Source organism: Saccopteryx bilineata, chromosome 4, assembly GCF_036850765.1.
Source record: "Saccopteryx bilineata isolate mSacBil1 chromosome 4, mSacBil1_pri_phased_curated, whole genome shotgun sequence".
Taxonomy (NCBI): Eukaryota; Metazoa; Chordata; class Mammalia; order Chiroptera; family Emballonuridae; genus Saccopteryx; species Saccopteryx bilineata.
Genome location: NC_089493.1, coordinates 51,209,623 through 51,231,695, shown reverse-complemented (window position 1 = coordinate 51,231,695; position 22,073 = coordinate 51,209,623). Strand labels below are relative to the sequence as shown.

The 22,073-nt window shown below is 51.6% G+C and overlaps 1 protein-coding gene across 3 annotated transcripts in view; it reads right to left on the bottom strand.

Moving 5' to 3' along the window:
* Window positions 1-1,724: 1,724 nt before the first annotated feature.
* The window catches only part of ITGA11 (integrin subunit alpha 11), a 137,344-nt gene continuing 116,995 nt past the window's right edge, over window positions 1,725-22,073 (bottom strand). For 2 of the 3 annotated variants that reach the window (XM_066276444.1, XM_066276446.1), the window contains 10 exons: window positions 18,913-19,011; window positions 17,483-17,559; window positions 14,875-14,964; window positions 13,747-13,837; window positions 11,997-12,110; window positions 11,697-11,783; window positions 8,966-9,076; window positions 8,759-8,854; window positions 3,739-3,852; window positions 1,725-3,050 (listed from right to left, as the gene is read on the bottom strand). In XM_066276444.1, coding sequence (XP_066132541.1) covers window positions 2,979-3,050; window positions 3,739-3,852; window positions 8,759-8,854; window positions 8,966-9,076; window positions 11,697-11,783; window positions 11,997-12,110; window positions 13,747-13,837; window positions 14,875-14,964; window positions 17,483-17,559; window positions 18,913-19,011 — 951 coding nt within the window. In that variant the 3' untranslated portion in view covers window positions 1,725-2,978. The remainder of the gene's footprint in view (window positions 3,051-3,738; window positions 3,853-8,758; window positions 8,855-8,965; window positions 9,077-11,696; window positions 11,784-11,996; window positions 12,111-13,746; window positions 13,838-14,874; window positions 14,965-17,482; window positions 17,560-18,912; window positions 19,012-22,073) is intronic. The other variant, XM_066276445.1, reaches the window with a different exon arrangement.

The window sequence follows — 22,073 nt, the reverse complement described above, 5'->3', positions numbered from 1 at the left end:
GCTGAGTCCAGCCCTTAGCTCCATCATCAATATTCTACCAGATAGGATATTACTAATATCCATCTGTGAACCACAATATGAATTTTAATGATTTGAAGTTGCATTTTGGGTTGCTTGCCACTAAATGCCAAAATTACCTTTCATCTCCCCTCCTAGACAACAGCAAAAACTGCAGCAAATCTTACTCTGGAGACGTGCTGGAATGAGAATGTCTTCCGAACTCGGATGGAGCTGAGTTAATGTGAACATTATGATGAGAGCACAGCTCCCATTACTCATCATAGAAGGTCACTGGTGCATGTTAGCCCCTTGTTGTCTAGCCTGTATGTTCACTTGCCTGTTGACCCCAACTGGTGGCACCAGGGGAACTTTGAAGCAAAAATGATGTCTTGGCTTCTCCAAACCAATTACACCTGACCCCCTGGGCTGGGCCTTTGTATAGGTATCTATACAATATGCAGTCAGGCCTAAGAAACTGCTCTAGCACAAGGCTTTGCTCCTTATAAGATGTATCTTCTCTGCTAACCCAACCAGTCTTAAGGCCAGTCTTGGATATTTATATCCAGAGCAAATAAATCTATAAAGGGAAATTGATAAGAGAAAGAGAGAGACACAATGCAAAGGGCTTGAAGATAACAAAGGCTCCTATTTTTTTCCATCTTTCACCTTTTAGTTGTTCTTGGTGGAGAGCTGGGGAGAGCATGCTAGGGAGAACAGCTGCCTCTGAGAGTCCAGAGGGTGCAATTCAGTGACTTCTGGGCTGCATCTGTCCTGCAAATACATTTGTTTGGCCTGCAGTGTGGTTGCACATGGAAATTAAAAAAGTTTTTTTTTTTTTTTTTAGAATTCCAATCTCTAATTTAAAGTTTCCACAAGACATTCTGAATTAATGATTTTTGACAAAATACTTGATGCTTAATCAAAAAGCACTTTAGAGTGTGTGTGGGGTCATTGATTTTTCCCTCAGCACGGTGACTCCATTCCTGGTGGTAGTGACTCAAACATGATTTTAAAATGTTTTCTTCTGATTTTGGTTTCACCATTTGAGAAGAAAAAAATCCCATAAAGAGTTCTTTTATATACAATTCTTTTGCTCCTTCACTAAACCCTTTAGGGCTGTGCTAACGTGACAGTCTGGCAGGAGAGTTGTCCTGGGATTAGTCTGGGTTGTGCCGTGGAACCTGGGGCTAACCCAGTAATTTCTCTGGCTCTTAGGGTCCTCATCTATGGGGGAACAAGATCGAATAACTTCAAAGGTTATGCTCCTGGCTTCTTGGGATTACAGGGGCACAGAACAGAACGGAGACAACTTGGATCTCAGAGCAGCCTGTGTGTAAAGCTGATGAAACTAGAAGTCAAGGTGTAAGAAGGTCAGCACTGAAATGCCAGCCTGGAGACGTCTGGGAAGCCTGAGAGGGGAGAGCTGGGACTAAGGGGTAGACGCTGCAGGACATGTGGGTTTCAACCATCCAAAGGGGCGGAAGATGTAATGGCTGGTTTTGGGAGGGAGGAAGTGACTGCTCTAACACTGGAGACGTCCATCCCAGACCAGGCAGCCACTTGGAGGGGATGTTGTAAGGAGCAAATGGTGGACAAGCCCCTTCCCAGCACTTACAGATAATAGGAAGGATGCAGGGAGCCTCTTTTCATCCACCTCTTCTCCTTTAAAGAGGAGAGTGCACTAGCTAGGACACGCTCTGCTCACAGAAAAGTCAGCGCGTTGGTTGTTTTTAAATACGATTTTTTTTTTTTAATTTCTTAAAAATATTTACGACAGTAGAGGTCGTGCTATGTAACGGGGGACGATGCCTTTGATGTATCCCCTTTTCATTTCTACCTCAAAACAAGGTTAAGGCATAAATTACTCGGCTGGGCACCAGGCGTGCCTCTTGTCCTCGCGGCGCCATCATTGGTGCTACCACTTCTCCCCTGGTCGGGCGGGTCAGATCTGTGCCACGGAGGGGTTTCCTTGCACCGGCCTTATTCAGTGCGTTCTAGACAGGACCCTTCGGCAGCGACAGCTGAACCCTCTTACCGTGGATGGAAGGGAGGGGCGGGAGGCTGTGTGTGCATAGGGAGGGGAGGCACCCTGCTCCCGGCCTGCCCCCAGGCCCGCCCCTCGGGGACAGGCTGCGCGGAACTCGCAATGGGAATGCGGAACCATAGGGGATTGCGTCACCTACACGCGCTACGGGTGTACCTGGGAACACAAGCAGCCGGGAGGGGCGGCAGTCGGGGGCGGGGCGCGGTTTTGAGCACGGTGGGGAGTGTGGGTGGTAGTCAGTGTGAACATATGGGGGTGCCTCCCCATGTCAGGGTGGGCGCCCAGTATCTGGGTCTCAGCTGCCTGTCCGTCACAGTCTCAAAGTCCCAGAGTCTTTCTTCATCCCTGGTCAGCAGCTGTCATCAAGCCCGTGGGTTCCTGTTTGTTGTTCAGGGGGAGCTCCTGGGACCCATCTCCTGCCTGGGGAAGGGGTGGGCGTGACTCAGGAGCCATCGGCAGCGTTGGGGGTGGGGGTGGGGTGGGGGGGAAGAACAGTGCAGACAGAATTCAGATCTGCTGTCCCACTCACTGGGTCCTATTGGAACTAGAGGCCTAGAGTGTGCAGAGTAGGTCTGCATTTGTAGCCTTCCTCTCTGGGTTTCTTCTGAAGGTGGAGATGATTAGGAATTCCTAGCACCTTAGTGGTGGGGATAGCAAAAGCCCCCACAGAGCCCGGGAGGCTTTGGGGTGTGCCTTGGGAGGGGTCCCTTTATATCACTAGGGATCTTTGTTGGAGGTGTCTTGGTCTCCCAGTAGGGCAGTCCCTCTTAAAATTGGCTTGAGTTCCCTTCAGAGGGAGCAGGCTAGGTTTCTCAGATGAGGTCAAGTGCAAAGCGAGCTGGCATCCTCTCTGCCCCAGCTCGGTGGGCCAGCGGCCTGGGCCTGCACACCACCTGGACCTGGCCCCCATCAACTCGCAGCCTCCTCAGGAGCCTCACTCCAGCGCTTTGGGGGTGGGGTCCAGGCTGGGATCCCTCTTGCGCTTGGCACTTTGAAAGAAGCCGAGCTGTGGGGAGGCAAAGGTAGAAGTCTCAGGAGTGGGCAGAATGGACAAGGCCTAACTCCCTTCCTTGTTCTCCCTCCACTAAGCCTCTTCAGGCCTCTTCCCTTAGAAGGCTTTCAGAATACCCCATCTCACCAAGAGAACTGTGTTCCTCTCCAGCTCTCTTGTGGACCTCACAATAGGCCACTTAATCGGTGAGGGAGCACTGAAACAGAGAATAGAGCCTGGGTCGAGGCCAGAAGCCAGGCTGTGTGACCCTGCCCCAGTTAACACTCTTCTCTGGACCTCCCTCGCTTCCTCTATTATAGTAGGAGGTTGAGACCAGGGCTTCTTAACCTGATGCTCAGAGACAGTGAAGGGCTTTGAATGATTTGTTAACAGCCCGACTTTGCTGGAGACATTTTGTGGTTGTATCTACTTGCTTTTTCCTGATGAGAGGAACTCTCGCTTTCATCAGGGTCTCAAAGGGAACTAACTACAAAAGGGTGAGAGCCACAGGTGGAGTGCCCTCTGGTGGCCAACCGGCCTGCTGTGATGGGCTGGATGCTGTGGCTGCAGGCAAGTTCTGGGGAGGAGGCTGGGTGCCAGCTCCCATGGGGGTAGAACATGTGGACTTAAGAGGCTGGAGCCCCAGGTGTGGGCCAACCAGCCAGGATGCTCCCCCCACCCCCATGCTGTGGAAGGCCCTCACCTTCCACAGTGCCAGGACCAGCAGGGCCAGCAGTAGGAGGCCCCCCAGGGTGCTGCCCACAATGATCCAGATGGGGATCTGCCAGTCTTCTTGCTTGGAGATCTCAAATGTGATCTGCAAGGGGAGGAGGGAGGCCAGGTTAATAGCTTTGCTTCCCTGGGGCCTAGGTGGCAGCCTGGGGCAGGGCCGGAGCACAGCTACAGCTGGCCCCTGGCGGGAGAGCACATCCTCTACCTTAGGGAAAGATGCGGGAGGGATGATGGGTGGCCCCCAGCCTGCAGGGGCCTCAGAGCTCACAGCCCCTGCACAGCGCACACCTGAGTTAAGTGACCCGGTGACCCTGCCTCCTCTTGGAGACATTTTCTTTCTCTTCTCTTTTCTCTCATCTCCCAAACTTCTAATTGTTGTCGTGTCCCATTGTTCTGTCCTTGGACCTCTTCTTTGTCTACAGTCACTTCCTGGTGAGCTCAGGGCCAACTGACACAGTGGGCACAGTGCCCAGGGCCCATTGTACTTCTAGGGGCCCCCACACATGATCTAACTTCTTTTAAGATGAGAAGAAATAAATGAATATAATCTCGCCTGGGTTATATTTGTCTTTATATGTGCAAAGTCATAAAATGGTAATTTAAAACATTTTTTTTAATGGAGGAAGGGGCCCCAAAGGCAAATGCGCCCAGGGCCGTGGAAGTCCTAATGTAGCCCTCGGCAGAGCCACAGGGCTTCAACCATCTACACTCTGACCACTCACATTTCTACCCCTAAGTGGGCTCGCCGCTGAATTCTGGACTCATATCCAACTGTCTACTTGGCCTGCCTGGCGCCTTTAACAGGTCCCAAAACAAACTTGATCTCACTCCTCACCTTCAGACCTGTTCCTTCAACGTCTTTCCTATCAAGGCAAACGGCAGCATCTAGAAGCGGATTTAATGGTAGGCCCCGACTTCTGAAGGGCCCTGCAAAACCCCAACTTTATACTTTTTTCTAATGTAAGGGGCCCAATATTATCTTCTGCGCCCGGGGCCTCAACCGACCTTAACCCGCCTCTAGCAGCATTGTCCATCCTTGCTGTTGCTCAAGCCAGAAATCTTGTACAGTATTTGTCTCACACCCACATGGACTCCATCAGCAAAGTCTGTCCATTTTACCTTTAAAACATCCAGAATGTGCCCACTTCTCTCACTTCCAGGGTTACCTCCTGGGTTTGAGGACCCTCATCTCCCATCTGGAGACTGCAATAGCTGCCTCCCTGCCTCCCTGCTTCTGCCTCCCTCCTACAGAGTATTGTTGGCATAGCACCCAGAGGAAGGCAGATCTGTGCTCTGCTCTGCTCAGAGCCTCCACGTTTCCTTCCCATCTCAGAGTAAAACAGAGTCCTCGCCCTGGCCTGGCCCTGCTTACCCCGCTCACCTCACCTCTCACTCTCCCCATCCTTGTCTGCTCCAGCCCACCAGCCACTGGCCTCTATCATGCTAAGCATATCTGATGTATGACTTTCGCATTGCTGTTCTCTCTGCTGGCATGGCTCATAGTCTCTGTCAGACATGACTATTGGAGAAGATATAATCCTTCAGGGATAAAATAGTATCCACCCTTACGTGCTTGCATTTTTTTTTTTTCAGACCTCACCACCAACTTGACACTCGATATACAGGGGTGGGCAAAAGCAGGTTTGCAGTTGTTCGTTTGGAAAATAAGACAATGATTAACAGATCATAATATAAGAATAAACTCTGTTTTGTGCACTCACAGCTGTAAACCTTCATTTGTTCAGATGTATTTGTGTTAACTGCCTCCCCCCCCCCCCCCCCCCCCCCCGCCATAAGTCAGCTCCAGGAGAGCAGGGTCTTTATCTGATTCGTTAGCTGCTCTGTCCTCGGTGCCAGGAACTGTGCCTGGGACGGAGTAGGAGCTCAGTCAATGTGTTGAATGACTGGCTGACTAAACCCCTGCAACAGCATGATAGAGTCCTGGCTTGGCCACTGAGTCACTATTTAACTCAGGGGTTGGGAACCTTTTTGGCTGAGAGAGCCATGAACGCCACATATTTTAAAATGTAATTCCGTGAGAGCCATACAACGACCCGTGTACGTTACGCATTATCCAATAAAAATTTGGTGTTGTCCCGGAGGACAGCTGAGATTGGCTCCAGCCACCCACAACCATGAACATGAGTGGTAGAAAATGAACGAATTGTAATACATGAGAATGTTTTATATTTTTAACATTATTTTTTTTATTTTTATTTTTTTTGTATTTTTCTGAAGCTGGAAACGGGGAGAGACAGACAGACTCCTGCATGCGCCCGACCGGGATCCACCCGGCACGCCCACCAGGGGGCGATGCTCTGCCCACCAGGGGGCGATGCTCTGCCCCTCCCGGGTGTCGCTTTGTTGCGACCAGAGCCTCTCTAGCGCCTGGGGCAGAGGCCAAGGAGCCATCCCCAGCGCCCGCGCCATTTTTGCTCCAATGGAGCCTCGGCTGCAGGAGGGGAAGAGAGAGACAGAGAGGAAGGAGAGGGGGAGGGGTGGAGAAGCAGATGGGCGCTTCTCCTGTGTGCCCTGGCCGGGAATCGAACCCGGGGTTTTTGCACGCCAGGCCGACGCTCTACCACTGAGCCAACCGGCCAGAGCCATAACGTTATTATTTTTTTAAAGATTTGTCTGTGAGCCAGATGCAGCCCTCAAAAGAGCCACATCTGGCTCGCGAGCCATAGGTTCCCAACCCCTGATTTAACTTGAGGCAAGTCACTGCCTCCTTTCTACCTTCTCACATAGCCTTAGTTTCCGTATCTGAAAAGTGGGGGCAGTGGGACATAACTCACATATAACATGTGACGTATCTGTTAAAATGCCTAGTACATAGCTAGGGCTCAACAGATCACAGGTTCCTATATGTTCTCTCCCCATCCCTGCAGGCTGGACCTTGCTCTGCCTTTCTACCCCAGCCCCTAGCACAGAGCTGAGCCAACCAAGGCTTACATTTTGGGTTGCTGGATTTCAGAAAGAGAAGTGAGGTATCCAGAAACCATAGAAGGATTTTTTTGTGGGGGCTGGGAATGAAGAGAAGGAGAATTCATTTGAAAGAACTAGTGTCGAGTAGGGGGGTAGTTTGTGTGTGCATGTTGGTGCCTGCACCACGCCTCTTCGCTCTTGGTTACCTGGAAAAAGTTCTAACACTTCTCTCAAGATTCAGTTCAAGTGGGCTTTCTACAAAAAGCTTTCCCTGGTTTGACTGCCTCCCACCCCCAGCATCTGTGCTCATCCCAGATCAAATCCATGCTTGTTCTTTTCCTTTGTCTGCCTAAAGTTCTTTGTATCCCTTAGGGGGCCTGGGTCATAGGAGGGACACCCAACACACCCTGAATGGATGAATGAACAGGTAACACTGCTTGTAGTGCTGCCTCTGGGCTTTTGCACTTGTTAGCCCTTCGCCTGGCACATCCCGCCCTGTCTGTGATGGGTGTTTGTTATTAAGGACTGGCTTCTGGTTTATGCCTGTTTTGCTTTTCAGTTTCTCCTGGGACAGGACTGGGGTCATTACCTGGCACCCGGTATTAATGAACGTTTACCTGGAGCCCTGGCTGGCAGTTTGCAAAGATGGTCAGTAGAGGGCAGCAGCGCCCCACGCCTGAGATGCCTCTTTCCAGAGGACTGGACTTTTCTCAAGACCCAACTTCTCATTTTTGCAGGAAAGCCCTGCACAGAGCCCCACCCCTTTCCTGGACCCTGATCTGCATCAGTCTGGTTTCACCCTATATGAAAAGTGTCAACCATAGCTAGTTGGCTCAGCGGTAGAGTGTCAATGCTTCATGTGGAAATCCTGGGTTCCATTCCTGGTCAGGGCACATAGGAGAGGCGACTATCTGCTTTTCCATTCCCACTTTCTCCCTTCTCTCTCTCTTTCTTTTCCTCCCACAGCTATGGCTCAATTGACTTGGGTGTCTCGCCTTGGACGCTGAGGATGGCTTTGTCCTAGGGCAGGTGCTAAAAATAGTTTGGTTGAGAGCATGGCCCCAGATGGGCGGAGCATCAGCCCCAGATGGGGGCTGCCCAGGTGGATCCTGGTCGAGGCACATGTGGGAGTCTTACTAAAAAAAAATAAAAGAAAGGAAGGAAAGGAAAGGAAGGGAAAGGGAAAGGAAAAGGGAAAGGGAAAGGAAAGAAACATGCCGGCCCTGGCTGGTGGCTCAGGGGATAGAACGTTGGCTCCGCCTATGGATGTCCAGGATTTTATTCCCAGTCAGGGCACACAGGAGAAGCGACCATTTGCTTCTGTTCCCCTCTCTCTTCCCCTCCCACAGCCACTGGCTTGATTGGCTTGAGTGTGGCTCTGGTCACTGAGGATAGCTCAGTTGGTCCGAGAGTCAGCCTCAGGCGCTGAGGATAGCTCAGTTGATTCAAACATTGGCCCTAGATGAGGTTGCCAGTAGATCTCGGTCGGGGCACATGTGGGAGTTTCCCTCATCTCATCCCCCCCTCAAATAGAAAAAGAAAAGTGTCAATACCAAGACATCTCGCATTTCTTGCTCTTCATCAATTCAGTTCATACCAGACATCTAGTGCACAGGTCACTAGCATTTCATTAGATTTGAGGTGTGAATGGGATGGGGATGGTCATTCTAGGCTGCCAGGTTCCCAAGGCACAGCCTCACTGCTGCTGGAATCAATGAGCCACCCCGAGGCAGGCTGCCCTGGGCTCCAGTTTCAGTTTTCTGTGGTATAAAATACACAGGTTCCCCTCCTTTCCCTGCCCCCAAGGGGCTGTTGTGCAGAGCCTGGGGCCCCTGAGGCACTGGGCAAACGCCTCCTTCTGGCCCCTTTTCCATTCTTGTCCCCTAAGGCCTATTCGTCTTGCTTCTTTTCTCTCCTCTGATGCTGCACTAACTGCTGGCAGGTCTGTTTGTCTTTCTCCTGCAGGATCACACGGTAGAGGGTGTAGGAAAACTGTAAGGGAGGGGTAAGCCCTTCCCCCGCGGGCCTGGCTCAAGCCCAGGTCTGCAGGGTTCCCCCGGGCTCACCTGGCGGCTGGGATCCTCCTCTCTGAAGATGAAGGGACTGTGGAACTGCCTCTGCAAGGCTGCGTTGACCGTGATTTTCATCAACTTGTATTTGAGCTGTATAATCAGAGGCCTGGTCAGAAGCCAGCCCCTCCCCAGCTGGGAGACTCCCCAGTACCCACCTTCTTCCCTTTTTTCCTGCCAGCCTAGCCCAGGTGTTCTACTTACTGCTTTTAGGGACCGCAACCACAGGTTCCCCCGCAGATGGAAATTGATTTCCTGGTTGGGGGCCAGCCTCACGTTGCAGTTGATGGAGACTATGTCAGAGTTGCTGTGATTCTGAAAAAGAAGGTGGTCTCAGGGCTGAGCAACCAGGCTCCGGGGCAGCAGGGGAAGTAGAAACCTAGATATAACCTGAGAATGTGAACAGGGGCTTGGGCCACCAGAGAGATGGCTCAGCTGCACTGCTAGACCAAGTGGGGTCTTGCTCTTGGGGGAGGAGGGACAGAGGACAGGGGACAAGGAGAGAGGTGGAGGTAGAGGACACATGGGCTGGGGCTGCCAGGGGGTAGCTGGAGGACAAGGTAAGGATGGTATGTCTGATACTTCCTTTGAAGTTGTGCATAATTAGGTAAATTCTAGGAACAAAATTTTGGTTCAACATTAGGAAACCTATAAATGTCACCATACAAACAGATTAAAGCAGTGGTAGTCAACCTGGTCCTTACCACCCACTAGTGGGCATTCCAGCTTTCATGGTGGGCGGTAGCGGAGCAACCAAAGTATAAATAAAAACATAGATTTAACTATAGTAAGTTGTTTTATAAAGATTTATTATGCCAAACTTAGTGAAAATCTGACATAAAGTACTTGGTAAGTAATTATTATTATATCTTTAACTTGCTATAACTTTGCTTTATAAATTTTATAAAGTTACTTCCCTACTTTATAAATCACCATTACTGTGGAACCTGTGGGCGGTTAGGAAATTTTGTTACTAACAGAGATACAGAAGTGGGCAATAAGTATAAAAAGCTTGACTACCCCTGGATTAAAGGAAAAAATTAGATGATTACTGTCAGAGATGCAGAAAAAGCATTTTAGGAAATCCAACTTTAGTTTATGATAAAAATTCCTGGGGACTTCCTGAATCTGAATAAATGGTATTTATAAAAAATCCTATAGCAAGTATTATATTTAACACTGAAAAATGGGGAAAAATTCCTTAAAATCAGGGTTAAGAAAAGAAATGTCAGCATTTCTATGTACCATTACCCTGAAGCTCCTAGCCAGAGCAATAAGACAAGAAAAATAATTTATAAGGATTGAATGGCAAAGCTAACGTTATTACTATTATTATGTTTTCTTTTTTTTTTTTTTTAAGTGAGAGGAGGGGAGATAGAGAGACAGACTCCCACATATGCCCTGACTTGGGATCCACTAGGCAACTCTTGTTTGGGGCTGATGCTCTGCCCATCTGGGGCCAGGCTCACAATCAAGCTATTTTTAGCACCCTAGGCAGAATGCTCCACAGAGCCATCCTCAGTGCCCAGGGAGATGTGCTCTAACCAATTGAGCCATGGCTATGGGGGGGGGGGGGGAAGAGAGAGAGAGAGAGAGAGAGAGAGAGAGAGAGAAAAGGGGAGGAGGGGCAGGGGTGGAGAAACAGGTGGTCACTTCTCCTGTGTGCCCTGACTGGGAATTGAACTCATGACATCCATATGCTGGACCTATGCTCTACCACCGAACCAACCAGCTAGCGCCAAGCTAAAGTAATTATTATCAGAATATTATATGGTCTTAATAGAAAACCCAAACAAATCATCAAACAAATAATTAGAATGTAGTAGGTTAAAGTTATTTGTGTCACTCTTTTGCATCCAGCTTAATCCTACTCAAGTCCAACTCTTCAGTAAAATGTACTACATTTAAAAAGTGCTTTGTGTGAAGTACTTGTTTGGGGAAATCAAACTAAAACAACTAAGATTTTTGTTTGGGTATGGGATAGTGAAAGTATGCACAGAAATAGGTATCTGGAGATAGAGGCAGTCATGAGAACATGAGCCTGGGAACCAGCAGGTGTCTTAGGGAGGGCCTTGGGAGTCAAAGCAGAGCTGCCTTTGATTTCTGGGGGAGGGAGGCTCCAGTTGATGTGGTCAATGTCTCCAATTCAAGTCCTGTATGTCTGGCCTCCACACAGCAATGCTCTATCTTGGTTCTCCCCGTCCTCCTGCTTACCTATATCCTGTGGCTCTTTCAGGCTCAGGTGCACATCCACTAGCCCTGGTTTTTTTTTAACTTTTTGATCCCCTTCATCTATTCTCCCATCCCTACTCCCTGCTTCTGGCTGCCACCAATCTGTTCTCTGCATCTAAAAGCTTGATTTTTTTTTTAAGGTTCCATATATAAGATCACACAGTATTTGTCTTTCTCTGTCTGACTTATTTCACTTAGCATAATGCCCTCAAGGTCCATCCTATGTTGTCGCAAATGGCAAGATTTCCTTCTTTTTTTAAATGCTAATATTCTATTGCATATATAGGCCACAATTTCCTCACTCATTGATGACACCTAGGCTGTTTCCGTGTGTTGGCTGTGGTAAGTAATGCTGCAGGTATCTGCAGCACGGGGGTGCAGGTGTCTTTCCGAGTTAGGCGTTCCTTTATCTCTCGCTGTTCTTTTCCTTGTGTTTGCTCCTGTTGTCATTCTCGTGGCGTGTTTCTCAGCTTGTTCCCTGGCTTCTTAAGCACTCATTCTTGTGTCTCTGGAGAGATGGTGAGCTCACTAAGGGCAAGAAGTATCTTTTCCTTATTCTGTTTTCTCTCGGTTTGAGGCTGGGCATATGGGTGCTCAACAAACTCATTGCCAAACTATGAGATAAGGAGAGAGACACCCCCGGAGTTTGGGCAGCACTCTTCCTCCCCCCAGCCCTGTGCCTCTTGGTTTGGGGGACACTCACCAGCTGTGGGGCACGACTCAGGTCTTCCTCCACCGGGGAGCGGCGGTACTCAGTGTTGTTTCCCCAGATGTTACAGGATGTGTTCACCTGGGAGAGGGATACACACAACCAGCTTCACAGTTAGTGCTGCCAGACTTGGCACCCGGAATGCTCCTTCCAACTCCTCCTCTGCTAGAGAAGGCCCAGCTGGGCCTGATTTTGGGAGAAGGAGCTGGAGTCTGAAGACTTGGGACATACCGAGGGTTATGTCTGCCTCATTCTGGTCCCCTCCCCCCAGCCAGCTCCTGAAGGCAGTGGTACCTGGTCAGTGAGGAAGTCCCTCAGCATCAGCAGGCGGTTGCCACCCCTGGTGGCAATGGGCACGGTGATCTTCATCGTCACCCCATGGATGGGGAACAAGCCCAAGTTCTGGATCTGTGGCAGAAAGGGAGAGGTGTGTCAGTGCACCAGCAGCACGGGGGTGGGGGGGTGGAGAGGTGGAGAGCAAAGTCCTTAGGGGCCGGCCTGACCAGGTGGTGGCGCAGTGGATAGAGCGTCGGACTGGGATGTGGAGGACCCAGGTTTGAGACCCCGAGGTCGCCATCTTGAGCGCGGGCTCATCTGGTTTGAGCAAAAGCTCACCAGCTTGATCCCAAGGTCACTGGCTCGAGCAAGGGGTTGCTCGGTCTGCTGAAGGCCCACGGTCAAGGCACATATGAGAGAGCAATCAATGAACAACTAAGGTGTCGCAATGAAAAACTGATGATTGATGCTTCTCATCTCTCTCTGTTCCTGTCTGTCCCTATCTATCCCTCTCTCTGTCTCTGAAAAAAAAAAAAGTCCTTAGGGGCCAAGCAGCCCCTGGAGGCTGCGACCCCTCAGCCAGGTCTGGGAAACAGGCCCCTTCAAGCCCCCTGGCACTTTCACTGTGGAAGCTTTGAGGCTCTGCCAAGTCACCCTGGGGGCTGCAGGGATCCTGAAAGGGGTGGGCTCCTGCAGGTTGAGGAGAAGCCAGTGGGGCGCGGGGCATGAGTCAAGAGAGCAAGGGTCACTTCATTTCCATTTTCAACTCCTCTTGTCTCTGGGGGATTTTGTTGCCTGGCACTGGTGGTCACCCTGGGGCTGGAGATGGTAACAGCAAATAAGTATTAATTAATGGATAGAAATAGTGAGTGTGTGATAGTTCACATTCTAGCCATGACACATTTGGTGTTAGAGCCGCAGTGATAACAAAGAGGACTTTGGAATCAGAAAGCCTGGGAATATAACTTGGGGCTGCTGCCACATATGAGTTGTGTGACGTTGGACAGGTTACTAAACCTTTCTGAGATGAGCCACCTAGGCCCCGCGGGCCTGATGTGCAGTTTCCAGCTGGCAGTCTGCCTCGGCTCTTGGCAGTTCAGGGCTGGGGGAAGTTGCGGGGCCCACTGGAATAGATACTGCTAAGCTGCCTCCTAAGTCTCCTTGTCCCACCTTCCTTAGTGACAGAAACCAAGACAAAAAGCCTCATTTCCTAGGCTCTCTTACAGCTAAATCACAGTGTTCTGGACAATGGACTGTAAGTGTGAGGAACTGCCAAGGAATTTATTCCTGCTCTTCGTTCCCTCTTTCTTCCTGCTGCCTGGAATGAGAATGTGATGGCTGGAGCTGCAGCCATCTTGCACTGTGAGGTGAACTTGAGGCTGATAATGGCATGTTGAGAATGGTGGAACATAAAGCCAGAAGACCCAACCCTGCAGGACTTTGTGAAGCTGCCAATTCTGGACTTCTTGTTGGGACAGAATAAACCTTGGTGTGTTTAGACCATTATTTTTTCTTTTTTAAAATAAAAAAAAAATTATATGCACCCACACCTAATTTTCACAGATACATTTTCCCAGTCCAGATCTGTTCTTTTCCAGATGAGGACTGAGAGGCCTAGAGAGAGGAAGTGACTTGCCTAAAGTCACCCAGTGAGGGGGTGACCGGGGTAAGGTGACCCTCAGCACTGGCGATGTTTCGGATTCCTCCCCTCAAATGGGGGATCCTCAGCTCCTATCCTTTGCTCTGCCCGACTCCCCTCCAGCCTTACCTTGAAGATGCAGCTGAAGGGAGGCCCAATGCCATCATAACTCTCCAGTGAGCTATTGGGCTTGATCTCGTAGTGGTCCAGACTGCTGCTCCTGCAGAGACAGAGGACAGAACTGCCGTGAGTTCAGTCAGCGTTGGCTAGGTGGATAAAGGAATGGAAGAGCGTATGGGCATGGGCCTGTCTCTCCAGATCACAAAAAATAGGTTTCCTCTTGTGTCCACTGGGAACGCTGTGTTGGGAAGGATTCTGAGGCTCAGCAGGGAGAAATGCTGAAGTCCATCAGCCATGTCTGCCTGGCGTGTGGGATGGGCAGGAGCCGGAAGTGCCAGGTACTTGCCATCCCGGCCTTAGCCTCTCAGCCCAGGCGCATGGCCTCTTTTGAGCGTGAACTTGCCCTCTGCGCACCATTCCAGCCTCTGTTGGTGGCTGTGAGAGGCTCTGAGCTTTCTTTCTGTGTGTGTTTGCTGTTCTGTCCAGAAGTCTCTATCTGGGAGTTCTCAGAGTTCAGATTGGGGGCCAGTGGCACAGCCAGGGGCCTGGGCAGAGCGAGCAGCCTGCCTAGGGAAGAGCATTTTCTCACTGATATTGTTTAGAATTGCTGTTGTGCCCTGGCCGGATGGTTCAGCATCGTCCCGAAGCACTGAAGTTGCGGGTTTGATTCCTGGTCAGGGCACATACAAGAATAGACCAATGTTTCTGTCTCTCTCTTTCTCACCCTTCCTCTCTCAATAAAATCAATACATAAAGAAAAAAAAAAAAAGAATTGCTGGGGCAAGGTTGTAATGAAAAGCAGAAGGACTTAGCAGGTTTTATTACTATTTTAAAATTTTCCACAGATCATGCCCTACTTACTGCCCGCCCCTGGGAATGGATACTGCCTGCCACCCCAGCCCTCCCGCTCTGTCCCCGCTGCAAGCTCCCTGGGGCTGGGTCTGGGTCTCCTTCCTCTGTTTTGATACCACCTCCCCACCAGGGATGAGAGAGCTGCTCTCTCTGACCCCTCGCGGACACAAGTGTCTCCATCTCCGGGGACCTCTGACCCTTTCAGGGCCCCCCAGAGGGCCCCCCATATTAGGCCTCACTCGTCCCATGCCTCCGCTCCCCGGGGGCCCCGGGGCCCCAGCCCACCTGGTGAAGAGGATGTCAGCCTCGTACTTGAGGTGGAAGCGCAGGAGGGCTGTGTTGTCTTCTTTGGTGCTCTCCTCCTCATCACTGTCACTGCGGGGAGAGCCAGACAGCGAGGTCAGGAAGGGGCGAACCCCCTCCCAGCCCCGCCAGCTCTCGGACTGGCTTGCTGCAGCAGGAGGGGTCTAAGTCAGACAAAGAAGGAACGCCGTGGCTCCTCCAGAGTCCTCAGGCACTAGGACAGCCAGTGAGGGAGCTGAAGAATCTCCCAGGAGATGAGGGAGGGGAACTGGTGACACAGCTTTTCTTTTCTTTTCTTTTTAAAAAATATTGGTTAATAAAATAATAAATATAGGAGTCAGGTGCACCATTCTATAACCCGCCATCTGTACACTGCACTGTGTGTTCACCACCCCACGTCAAGTCTCCTCCATCACCAGCTGTCCCTCCTTCTCCCTCTTCTACTTCCTACCACCCTTTTAAGTGCAGCACGTCTGGGCTGGTGGGGGCAGGGGAAGACTTTGGGTGGAGGCTGGGAGGACGGTGTGGGCTTGGCCACTGACTGCACGCCCTCCTCCCCGAACCCTGTCTTGGGGCAGAGGGGCAAATCCCGTGCTGTGGGCTGGGAGGGAGGTGATATCGGGGGACGGGGCATGAGGGACGGAGGCTGCCCACTCTGCCCCAGTGAAGGGAAGGCAGCGAGGAACTCTCAGTAGCATCTTCTACAGTGTGTCCGTAAAGTCATGGTGCACTTTTGACCGGTCACAGGAAAGCAACGAAAGACGATAGAAATGTGAAATCTGCACCAAATAAAAGGAAAACTCTCCCAGTTTCATACCTATTCAGTGCAGTTCGATGTGGGCTCACGCACAGATTTTTTAGGGCTCCTTAGGTAGCTATGCCATATAGCCTCTACAGACCCGTCACTGACTGATGGCCTACCAGAACGGGGTTTCTCCACCAAACTGCCGGTTTCCTTCAACTGCTTATCCCACCGAGTAATGTTATTCCTATGTGGTGGCGCTTCGTTATAAACACACCGATATTCACATTGCACTTTGGTCATGGATTCAAATTTAGTGAGCCACAGAACACACTGAACTTTCTTCTGTACTGTCCACATCTTGACTGGCATGACCGTGGGCTGCTCCACTGTATACACGGTGTTACATCATCATCTGCGCATGCGCACATGCTGCCACATCATCCTACAGAAACTGGGAGGCTTTTCCTTTTATTTGGTGCAGATTTCACTTTTCTATCATCTTTTGTTGCTTTCCTGTGACCGGTCAAAAGTGCACCATGACTTTACGGACACACTGTATATCCCTGGAGCTGACTGGGGCAGGGCAGTTCCCCTGGTTGGGCTGAGGGCGCTTGGCTGCGTGAAAAGGCTGGAGAGTGAAATTAAGAGACATTTGCAGGGAGTTTTATTAACTGTTCTTCCCATTCCAGCACCATGAATGACCAGGGCAATTAATTTCAGACATAAAAAGGTACAATTTCCTCTTGTTTACATACACTGAACTTTATTCCCTTTGGAGCCTTAGCCCAGGATAGGGGTTTAATTAGAAAGGGGATACTGGACACATAAAGATACTGGGATGTCCCCTCCTGCACAAGCCTAGTTCACAAACACTGCAGCCGTGCAGAGACACTACTGTGCAAGTGCATTCGTCTTCCCGTGAGAACAGGGCTGCGTTTTCTAAGAGTAAGAAGAGCATGAGGGAGGCCTTCACAAACTTTGTCTCGTGACAAGTGAGATTCCCACCGAAACGCACAATTTGTTTAACGTAGCACATGCGATGGTGTGTTGATGTCCGCATGCCTTCCTGTGACCTATGACCCATGTGACTAGTGTGTGTGTGTTGGAATGTTGGTGTCCAGTTTGCCTTCAATATTTATTTCTCAGAATGGAAAAGTTCTCAGGAGGATTTTGGCCATTTACAAGGCTCCAGATTTGTCAGATCCCTTCCCGTCTCCCCCTCTTCCCACGCAGAGGTAACTTTGTAAAAAAGAAGAGGTTTACTACTGACACAGGGTGATTCACAGTGTCAGCTAACACCCTGGGATGGAGGCAGACAGACAGACCTACATAGAGTAAGGGAAGCTCTTTTAAAAATGGAAACATTTCCAAGAGGAGAGAGGTGACCAGGACAGAAAGAGCCCTGGACAAGCAGTAGGACAACTAGTGTTCTGCTCCCAGTTGTACTATTTATATGCTGTGTGTCATTGGGAAATTCACTCAACTCTCTGAACCTCCCTTTTTTAACCTGTAACTTAGGGGTGGGGTAGGAATAACCCTTGCTTTACCTATCTTAGGGGGCTGCTGTGAAGACTGACTGAGATATTATATGTCCAGTGCTCTATAACCATAGGGATTTGAAATAGTTGCTATGTATATACTACATAAAGAGAAAGGTATTATTTATATCCCAGCTGCCCAGGAATGGGTGGCAGCAGCAGGTTGGTCTCCTTTGGGGACTGACCAGGGGCCCTCCCAGGCTGGGGCAGTTAGACACAGGGCTTGGCCGAAGATTCAGTGTGGGGAGGGGCAGAACAGTCCCAGGAGAGGTTTGGGGGAGGGAGAAGGAGCGGTCCAGGCCCTGACCTGCCTGCCGTGAGCTGGATCTCCAGGTGGTGCAGGAAGATGGATTTGCTGAACTCGAAATCGAGACGGAAAGCCACCTGCAAGGAAGAAGTCATTGGAGCGAGGGTGTCTGGGAACTGCATGTCTGGGTATGTCCTGACCCCCTCCCAGCCTCCTGCAGGCCTGGGTGCGCCCTGGTGGCTGGGAGGGGGTTGGGGAAGGGAGGGCCAGGTGCTGGAGTCACGCGAGCTGGCCTTGGGCCGCTGAGGGGGACACAGACAGACGACAGCCCCTCTGATGGGTTTCTTGGCTGTGGGGCAGGCCCCTGCCCTCCCCCTCTTTCGTTTTCAACCATGGGCAACTAGAAGGCAGCATGTCCAACTTCGGACTTTCTGCAGGATTTTCGCGGGGAGGGCTGGCCGGTGGGAAGGAGAGCTGGCCTTGGCCATGCAGCACAGCATGTGGGGGCGACACAAGTGGGAAGACAGGCCCTCCCCCCTGCTCTTGCATATGGTGGGAGGTGAAGCCCCAAGAAGGGTGAGGGCCGCCCAGGGCTACCCATCCAGGAAATAAGGCACCTGCCTCCTTGTCCAGCAGCCCTCCTGCCACTTGAATAGCCTGGTTTGGCCACTTCCATGGCCTTTGCCCAGGAGGGGGCCTGCGTCCCTGACTGTGGCCGTCAGACATCTGACTCTCCTCGCTGCCTTCCCCACTATGGGGGTGGGCTACTGGGGCTTTGCATAGGTCACTGTGCTCTTCCCAGCCCTGCCCCTCCTGGAGTGTCCCCGAGACTTGGGGTCCCCTTCTCCCTGGGAGTGGTGTGTGTTGGGGGGAGTTTGTGGCCCCCAGGACTTCATTCTAGAACTCCCGGTTTGTCAGAGCCACACCCTGAAAAGACAATCTTGACTTGTGTTCTGCCAGGAGGTTTTCTTACAAGGGGCCCCATTCCCCCCTCCCCAGCCTCGCAGACATTACTCCCGGGGACACACTGCTGCTCTCTGGCTGGCTCCTGCCTTAAGCTCCCCTGTCTGGCCCTGCTTTACAGGCGGCTTGGCCTCAGTTAGGCCTTCTCTTGCTCCAAACCTTCTGTGGCTGCCCACTGCCCAGTGGACACAATGACAGGCTGGACATTTAGAAAACTCGTTAGTTTAAAGGAGTTTAAAGGACCATGATATAAAGGGCCGGGAGAGGTGGGGTGGAAGCGGGAGGACTCCCCTGAGGGAGGGGCCTGGCTTCTCCTCTGGGTGGGCTGCCTGCCGCCCTGGGGACAGCTGGCTGGTTAGAGCATTTGAATGTCATTGCATGGGATTAAAAATGAACATATTTGGAACCCACCCACAGGCCTCTCCATCCCTCCCCAGTCCTTCCCTCTGTTCATTTCCATTTCTCTTGCTTCCCCGAGCCTCCCAGTCCCCACCCTGATCCTTCCCCAAACTGTCCCCATTGTCAACCTTGGCCTTGGCCCGGAAAAAAGGGTAGCTGACATTGCAGACTTTCTTGTGGAGTCTCCTCTCCTCGTTCACGCACTCAATGCTGCTGTCGGAGTCATCCTGTGGGTGGGTGGGGGGAACGGGGGCTGCAGTTAGGTGGGGCCTGAGACCCAGGCCTGGGGGCCACTCGCACCCCCCACTGCCCACACTGAAGTTGCTGCACAGGCCCTCTGATGCTGGGAACCCAGGCACCCTGGAGGTTCAGGTGTGGCAGTGATGGGGGACACTCAGTGGTGCTGGGCTGTGGAAGGAGTGGCCAGGTGCTCCTGCACATGCCTCGTCATTCCCTCTGTATCAACCCAGGACACAGGACTTCTCATCCTGCTTACAGTGGGGACACTGAGGCTTAGAGATGGAAAGTGGCATGGCGTTGGGATTCGGAAGCCCTCGGGTCTGGCTGGTCTGCCTCCCTCGGGCTCTGCAGCCTTTGAATGGGTCGCGCGTCTTTCCATCAATAGGATTGCAAAGGATCTCTCTGACCTGAGAAATGAGGCTTTTGGGGTCTCGTCGCCTGAGTTTGTAATCCAGATTAACAGCAGGTGGGGTGTGGGCTGACTCCTGGTGGGGAACTAGGGGGGACTTCTCTGAGGCTCTATTCCGCCTCCCCCAGGGCAGGGCCACTGCCTTGTGGGCAGCTGTCCTGAGCCTCTGCTGCCACCAGACTTGCAGGCAGTGCTTCTTTCTTTCCCTTCCCTCTGGTCCGCCCCTGCAAACCTCCACCACTGCCTGGTTAGGGACTTTCAACAGCAGGTCACTGGACGTTGAGAAAAGTCTGGCGGAGGTTACAGGGAAATGCCACCAGGCTCCCCACCCTGTCTGGGGCCCTGCTGGGCTGGCAGGGTGTCCCCTCAGCACAGGTTCAGAAGGAAGGGACACACATAGTATTCTACGTAGATGCTGCTGGTTGACTGTGCACTCATTTGCCTGGGTCTCCTTCTGCTCATCTGTTAAATGGGGATGATAATGCCTACTGCATTTATGGTAGTTGTGATGAGGACTAAGTGATACAATGCATATAAACACAGGGCATCCTTCAATGCCCGGACCTGTGTAAACATTCCAGGTACGGCAACTATCATTATGAGGGTCAGATGTACCTGTCATGGGCACTGCACCATTGGGCACAGCTGGGGCGTATACATGTGTAAATGTAGAGGCATGTCTGTGTAGACTCTGTGTGTGTGGGTCTGCACATGGGTACATGTGTGTGCATGTGCCCAGCTGCATGCATACATATTATGTGTGTTTCCTGGGACATATGTGAAAGTCTATATATTTTTGCATGTGTGTGTACAAAGTGTGTGTGATCAGATGAACACATCTGTATTTGGCTGAAGTAGTGCTTTCTTTTTTTTTTTAAAGATTTTTTTATTATTATTCATTTTTTAGAGAGGAGAGGGAGAGACAGAGGGAGAGAGAGAGAGAAGAGACAGAGAGAGAGAAGGGGGGAGGAGCTGGAAGCATCAACTCCCATATGTGCCTTGACAAGGCAAGCCCAGGGTTTCAAGCCGGCGACCTCAGCATTTCCAGGTCGACGCTTTATCCACTGCGCCACCACAGGTCAGGCAGTAGTGCTTTCTTTACTCCAGCTCTCCTTGGCCAGACGGTGGGGTGGGTGGGGTAGGGACAGACAGAAGAGAGGCGTGCTGATCTCTGAGCTGTGAGCATCTCTGGGCTAGGGACAGACGGCAGCACCTGTGAAGGACCAGGCTGCAGGCCAGCCCTACGCACCCCCCTGCCATTTGTGTGGACACAGCATTTTATTGGACACATTTCCCACTTCTCTGTCCCTTCACTCAGTTCCAAAGCCCTTCCATGCCACAGAACAAAGCTCCACGATTCCTTTCTCCCAGGGTTATGGACAGGCACAGGTTGTAGGGAAGGAGGAAAATGTGGCTGCGGGTTTGGGGCCACTCCTGGCCCAGCAAATACCAACTTCCTGGGCAGAAGAGGCTGGAGAAGACCATCTGATGGCCTCCTCACCTTCACTCAGGGCTGTGGAGGGGGGTGGCCTGGGGTCTAGACCTGTGCCTGACAGAAGGACTGAGTTTGGGGACAATGTGGGTGGCGGCCCTGCAGTGGAGGTGAGGACAGAAGGGCACTGACCCCTGTCCCGCCCCACAGCCTGGGCTCCAAGTGGACACATGGAGAGAACAGACTATGCCTAAGGGAACCTGGGACGCACCCCCCACACCCACACATGACCACGATGTCTTGGTTTTACTCAACAAACGTGTCTTGAGGGTCTTCTATGTGTCCAGCCCTGGCCTATCCCCGGGGACAGATGTGGCTAAGACAGGGCACCTGTGTCCCGGGAGTTCAGGGTTACCACAGGGCAGCACTCTGCCACTGGTGACTTTCTTGGAGCACATGCAGGGCTGTGCCAGAGAGCTATGCGGGGCCCTGTGTGGCCATAGTGCACAACATGAGGACTGGGTGCTGTCATGAGGTGCAGGCTTGGGAGCCAGTTACTAGGTGGGATTCCCATCCAGCTACTTACTGGCTGTATGGACCTTTTCAGACCGTTTAACCCCTCTCTGTGCCCCTCTGCAAAATGGGGATACCACTACCATCACCACTATCTCCACCACCAACATCACCACCACCACCACCACCACCACCACCACCACCACCACCTCCACCACTAACATCACCACCACCAATATCACCACCACCACCTCCACCACTAACATCACCACCACCAATATCACCACCATCACCATCACCACCACCACCACCACCACCTCCACCACCATCACCACCACCACCATCTCTACTACCACCACCACCACCAACATGACCACCACCACCACCATCTCTACTACCACCACCACCACCATCACCACCACCACCACCATCTCTACCACCACCACCACCTCTACCACCACCACCATCTCTACTACCATCACCACCAACATCACCACCATCACCACCTCCACCACCACCATCACCACTATCACCACCACCACCATCTCTACCACCATCACCACCACCACCACCACCTCCACCACCAACATCACCACCACCACCACCACCCTATCACCTCTACCACCACCACCATCACCACCACCACCATCTCTACCACCATCACCACCACCACCACCACCTCCACCACCAACATC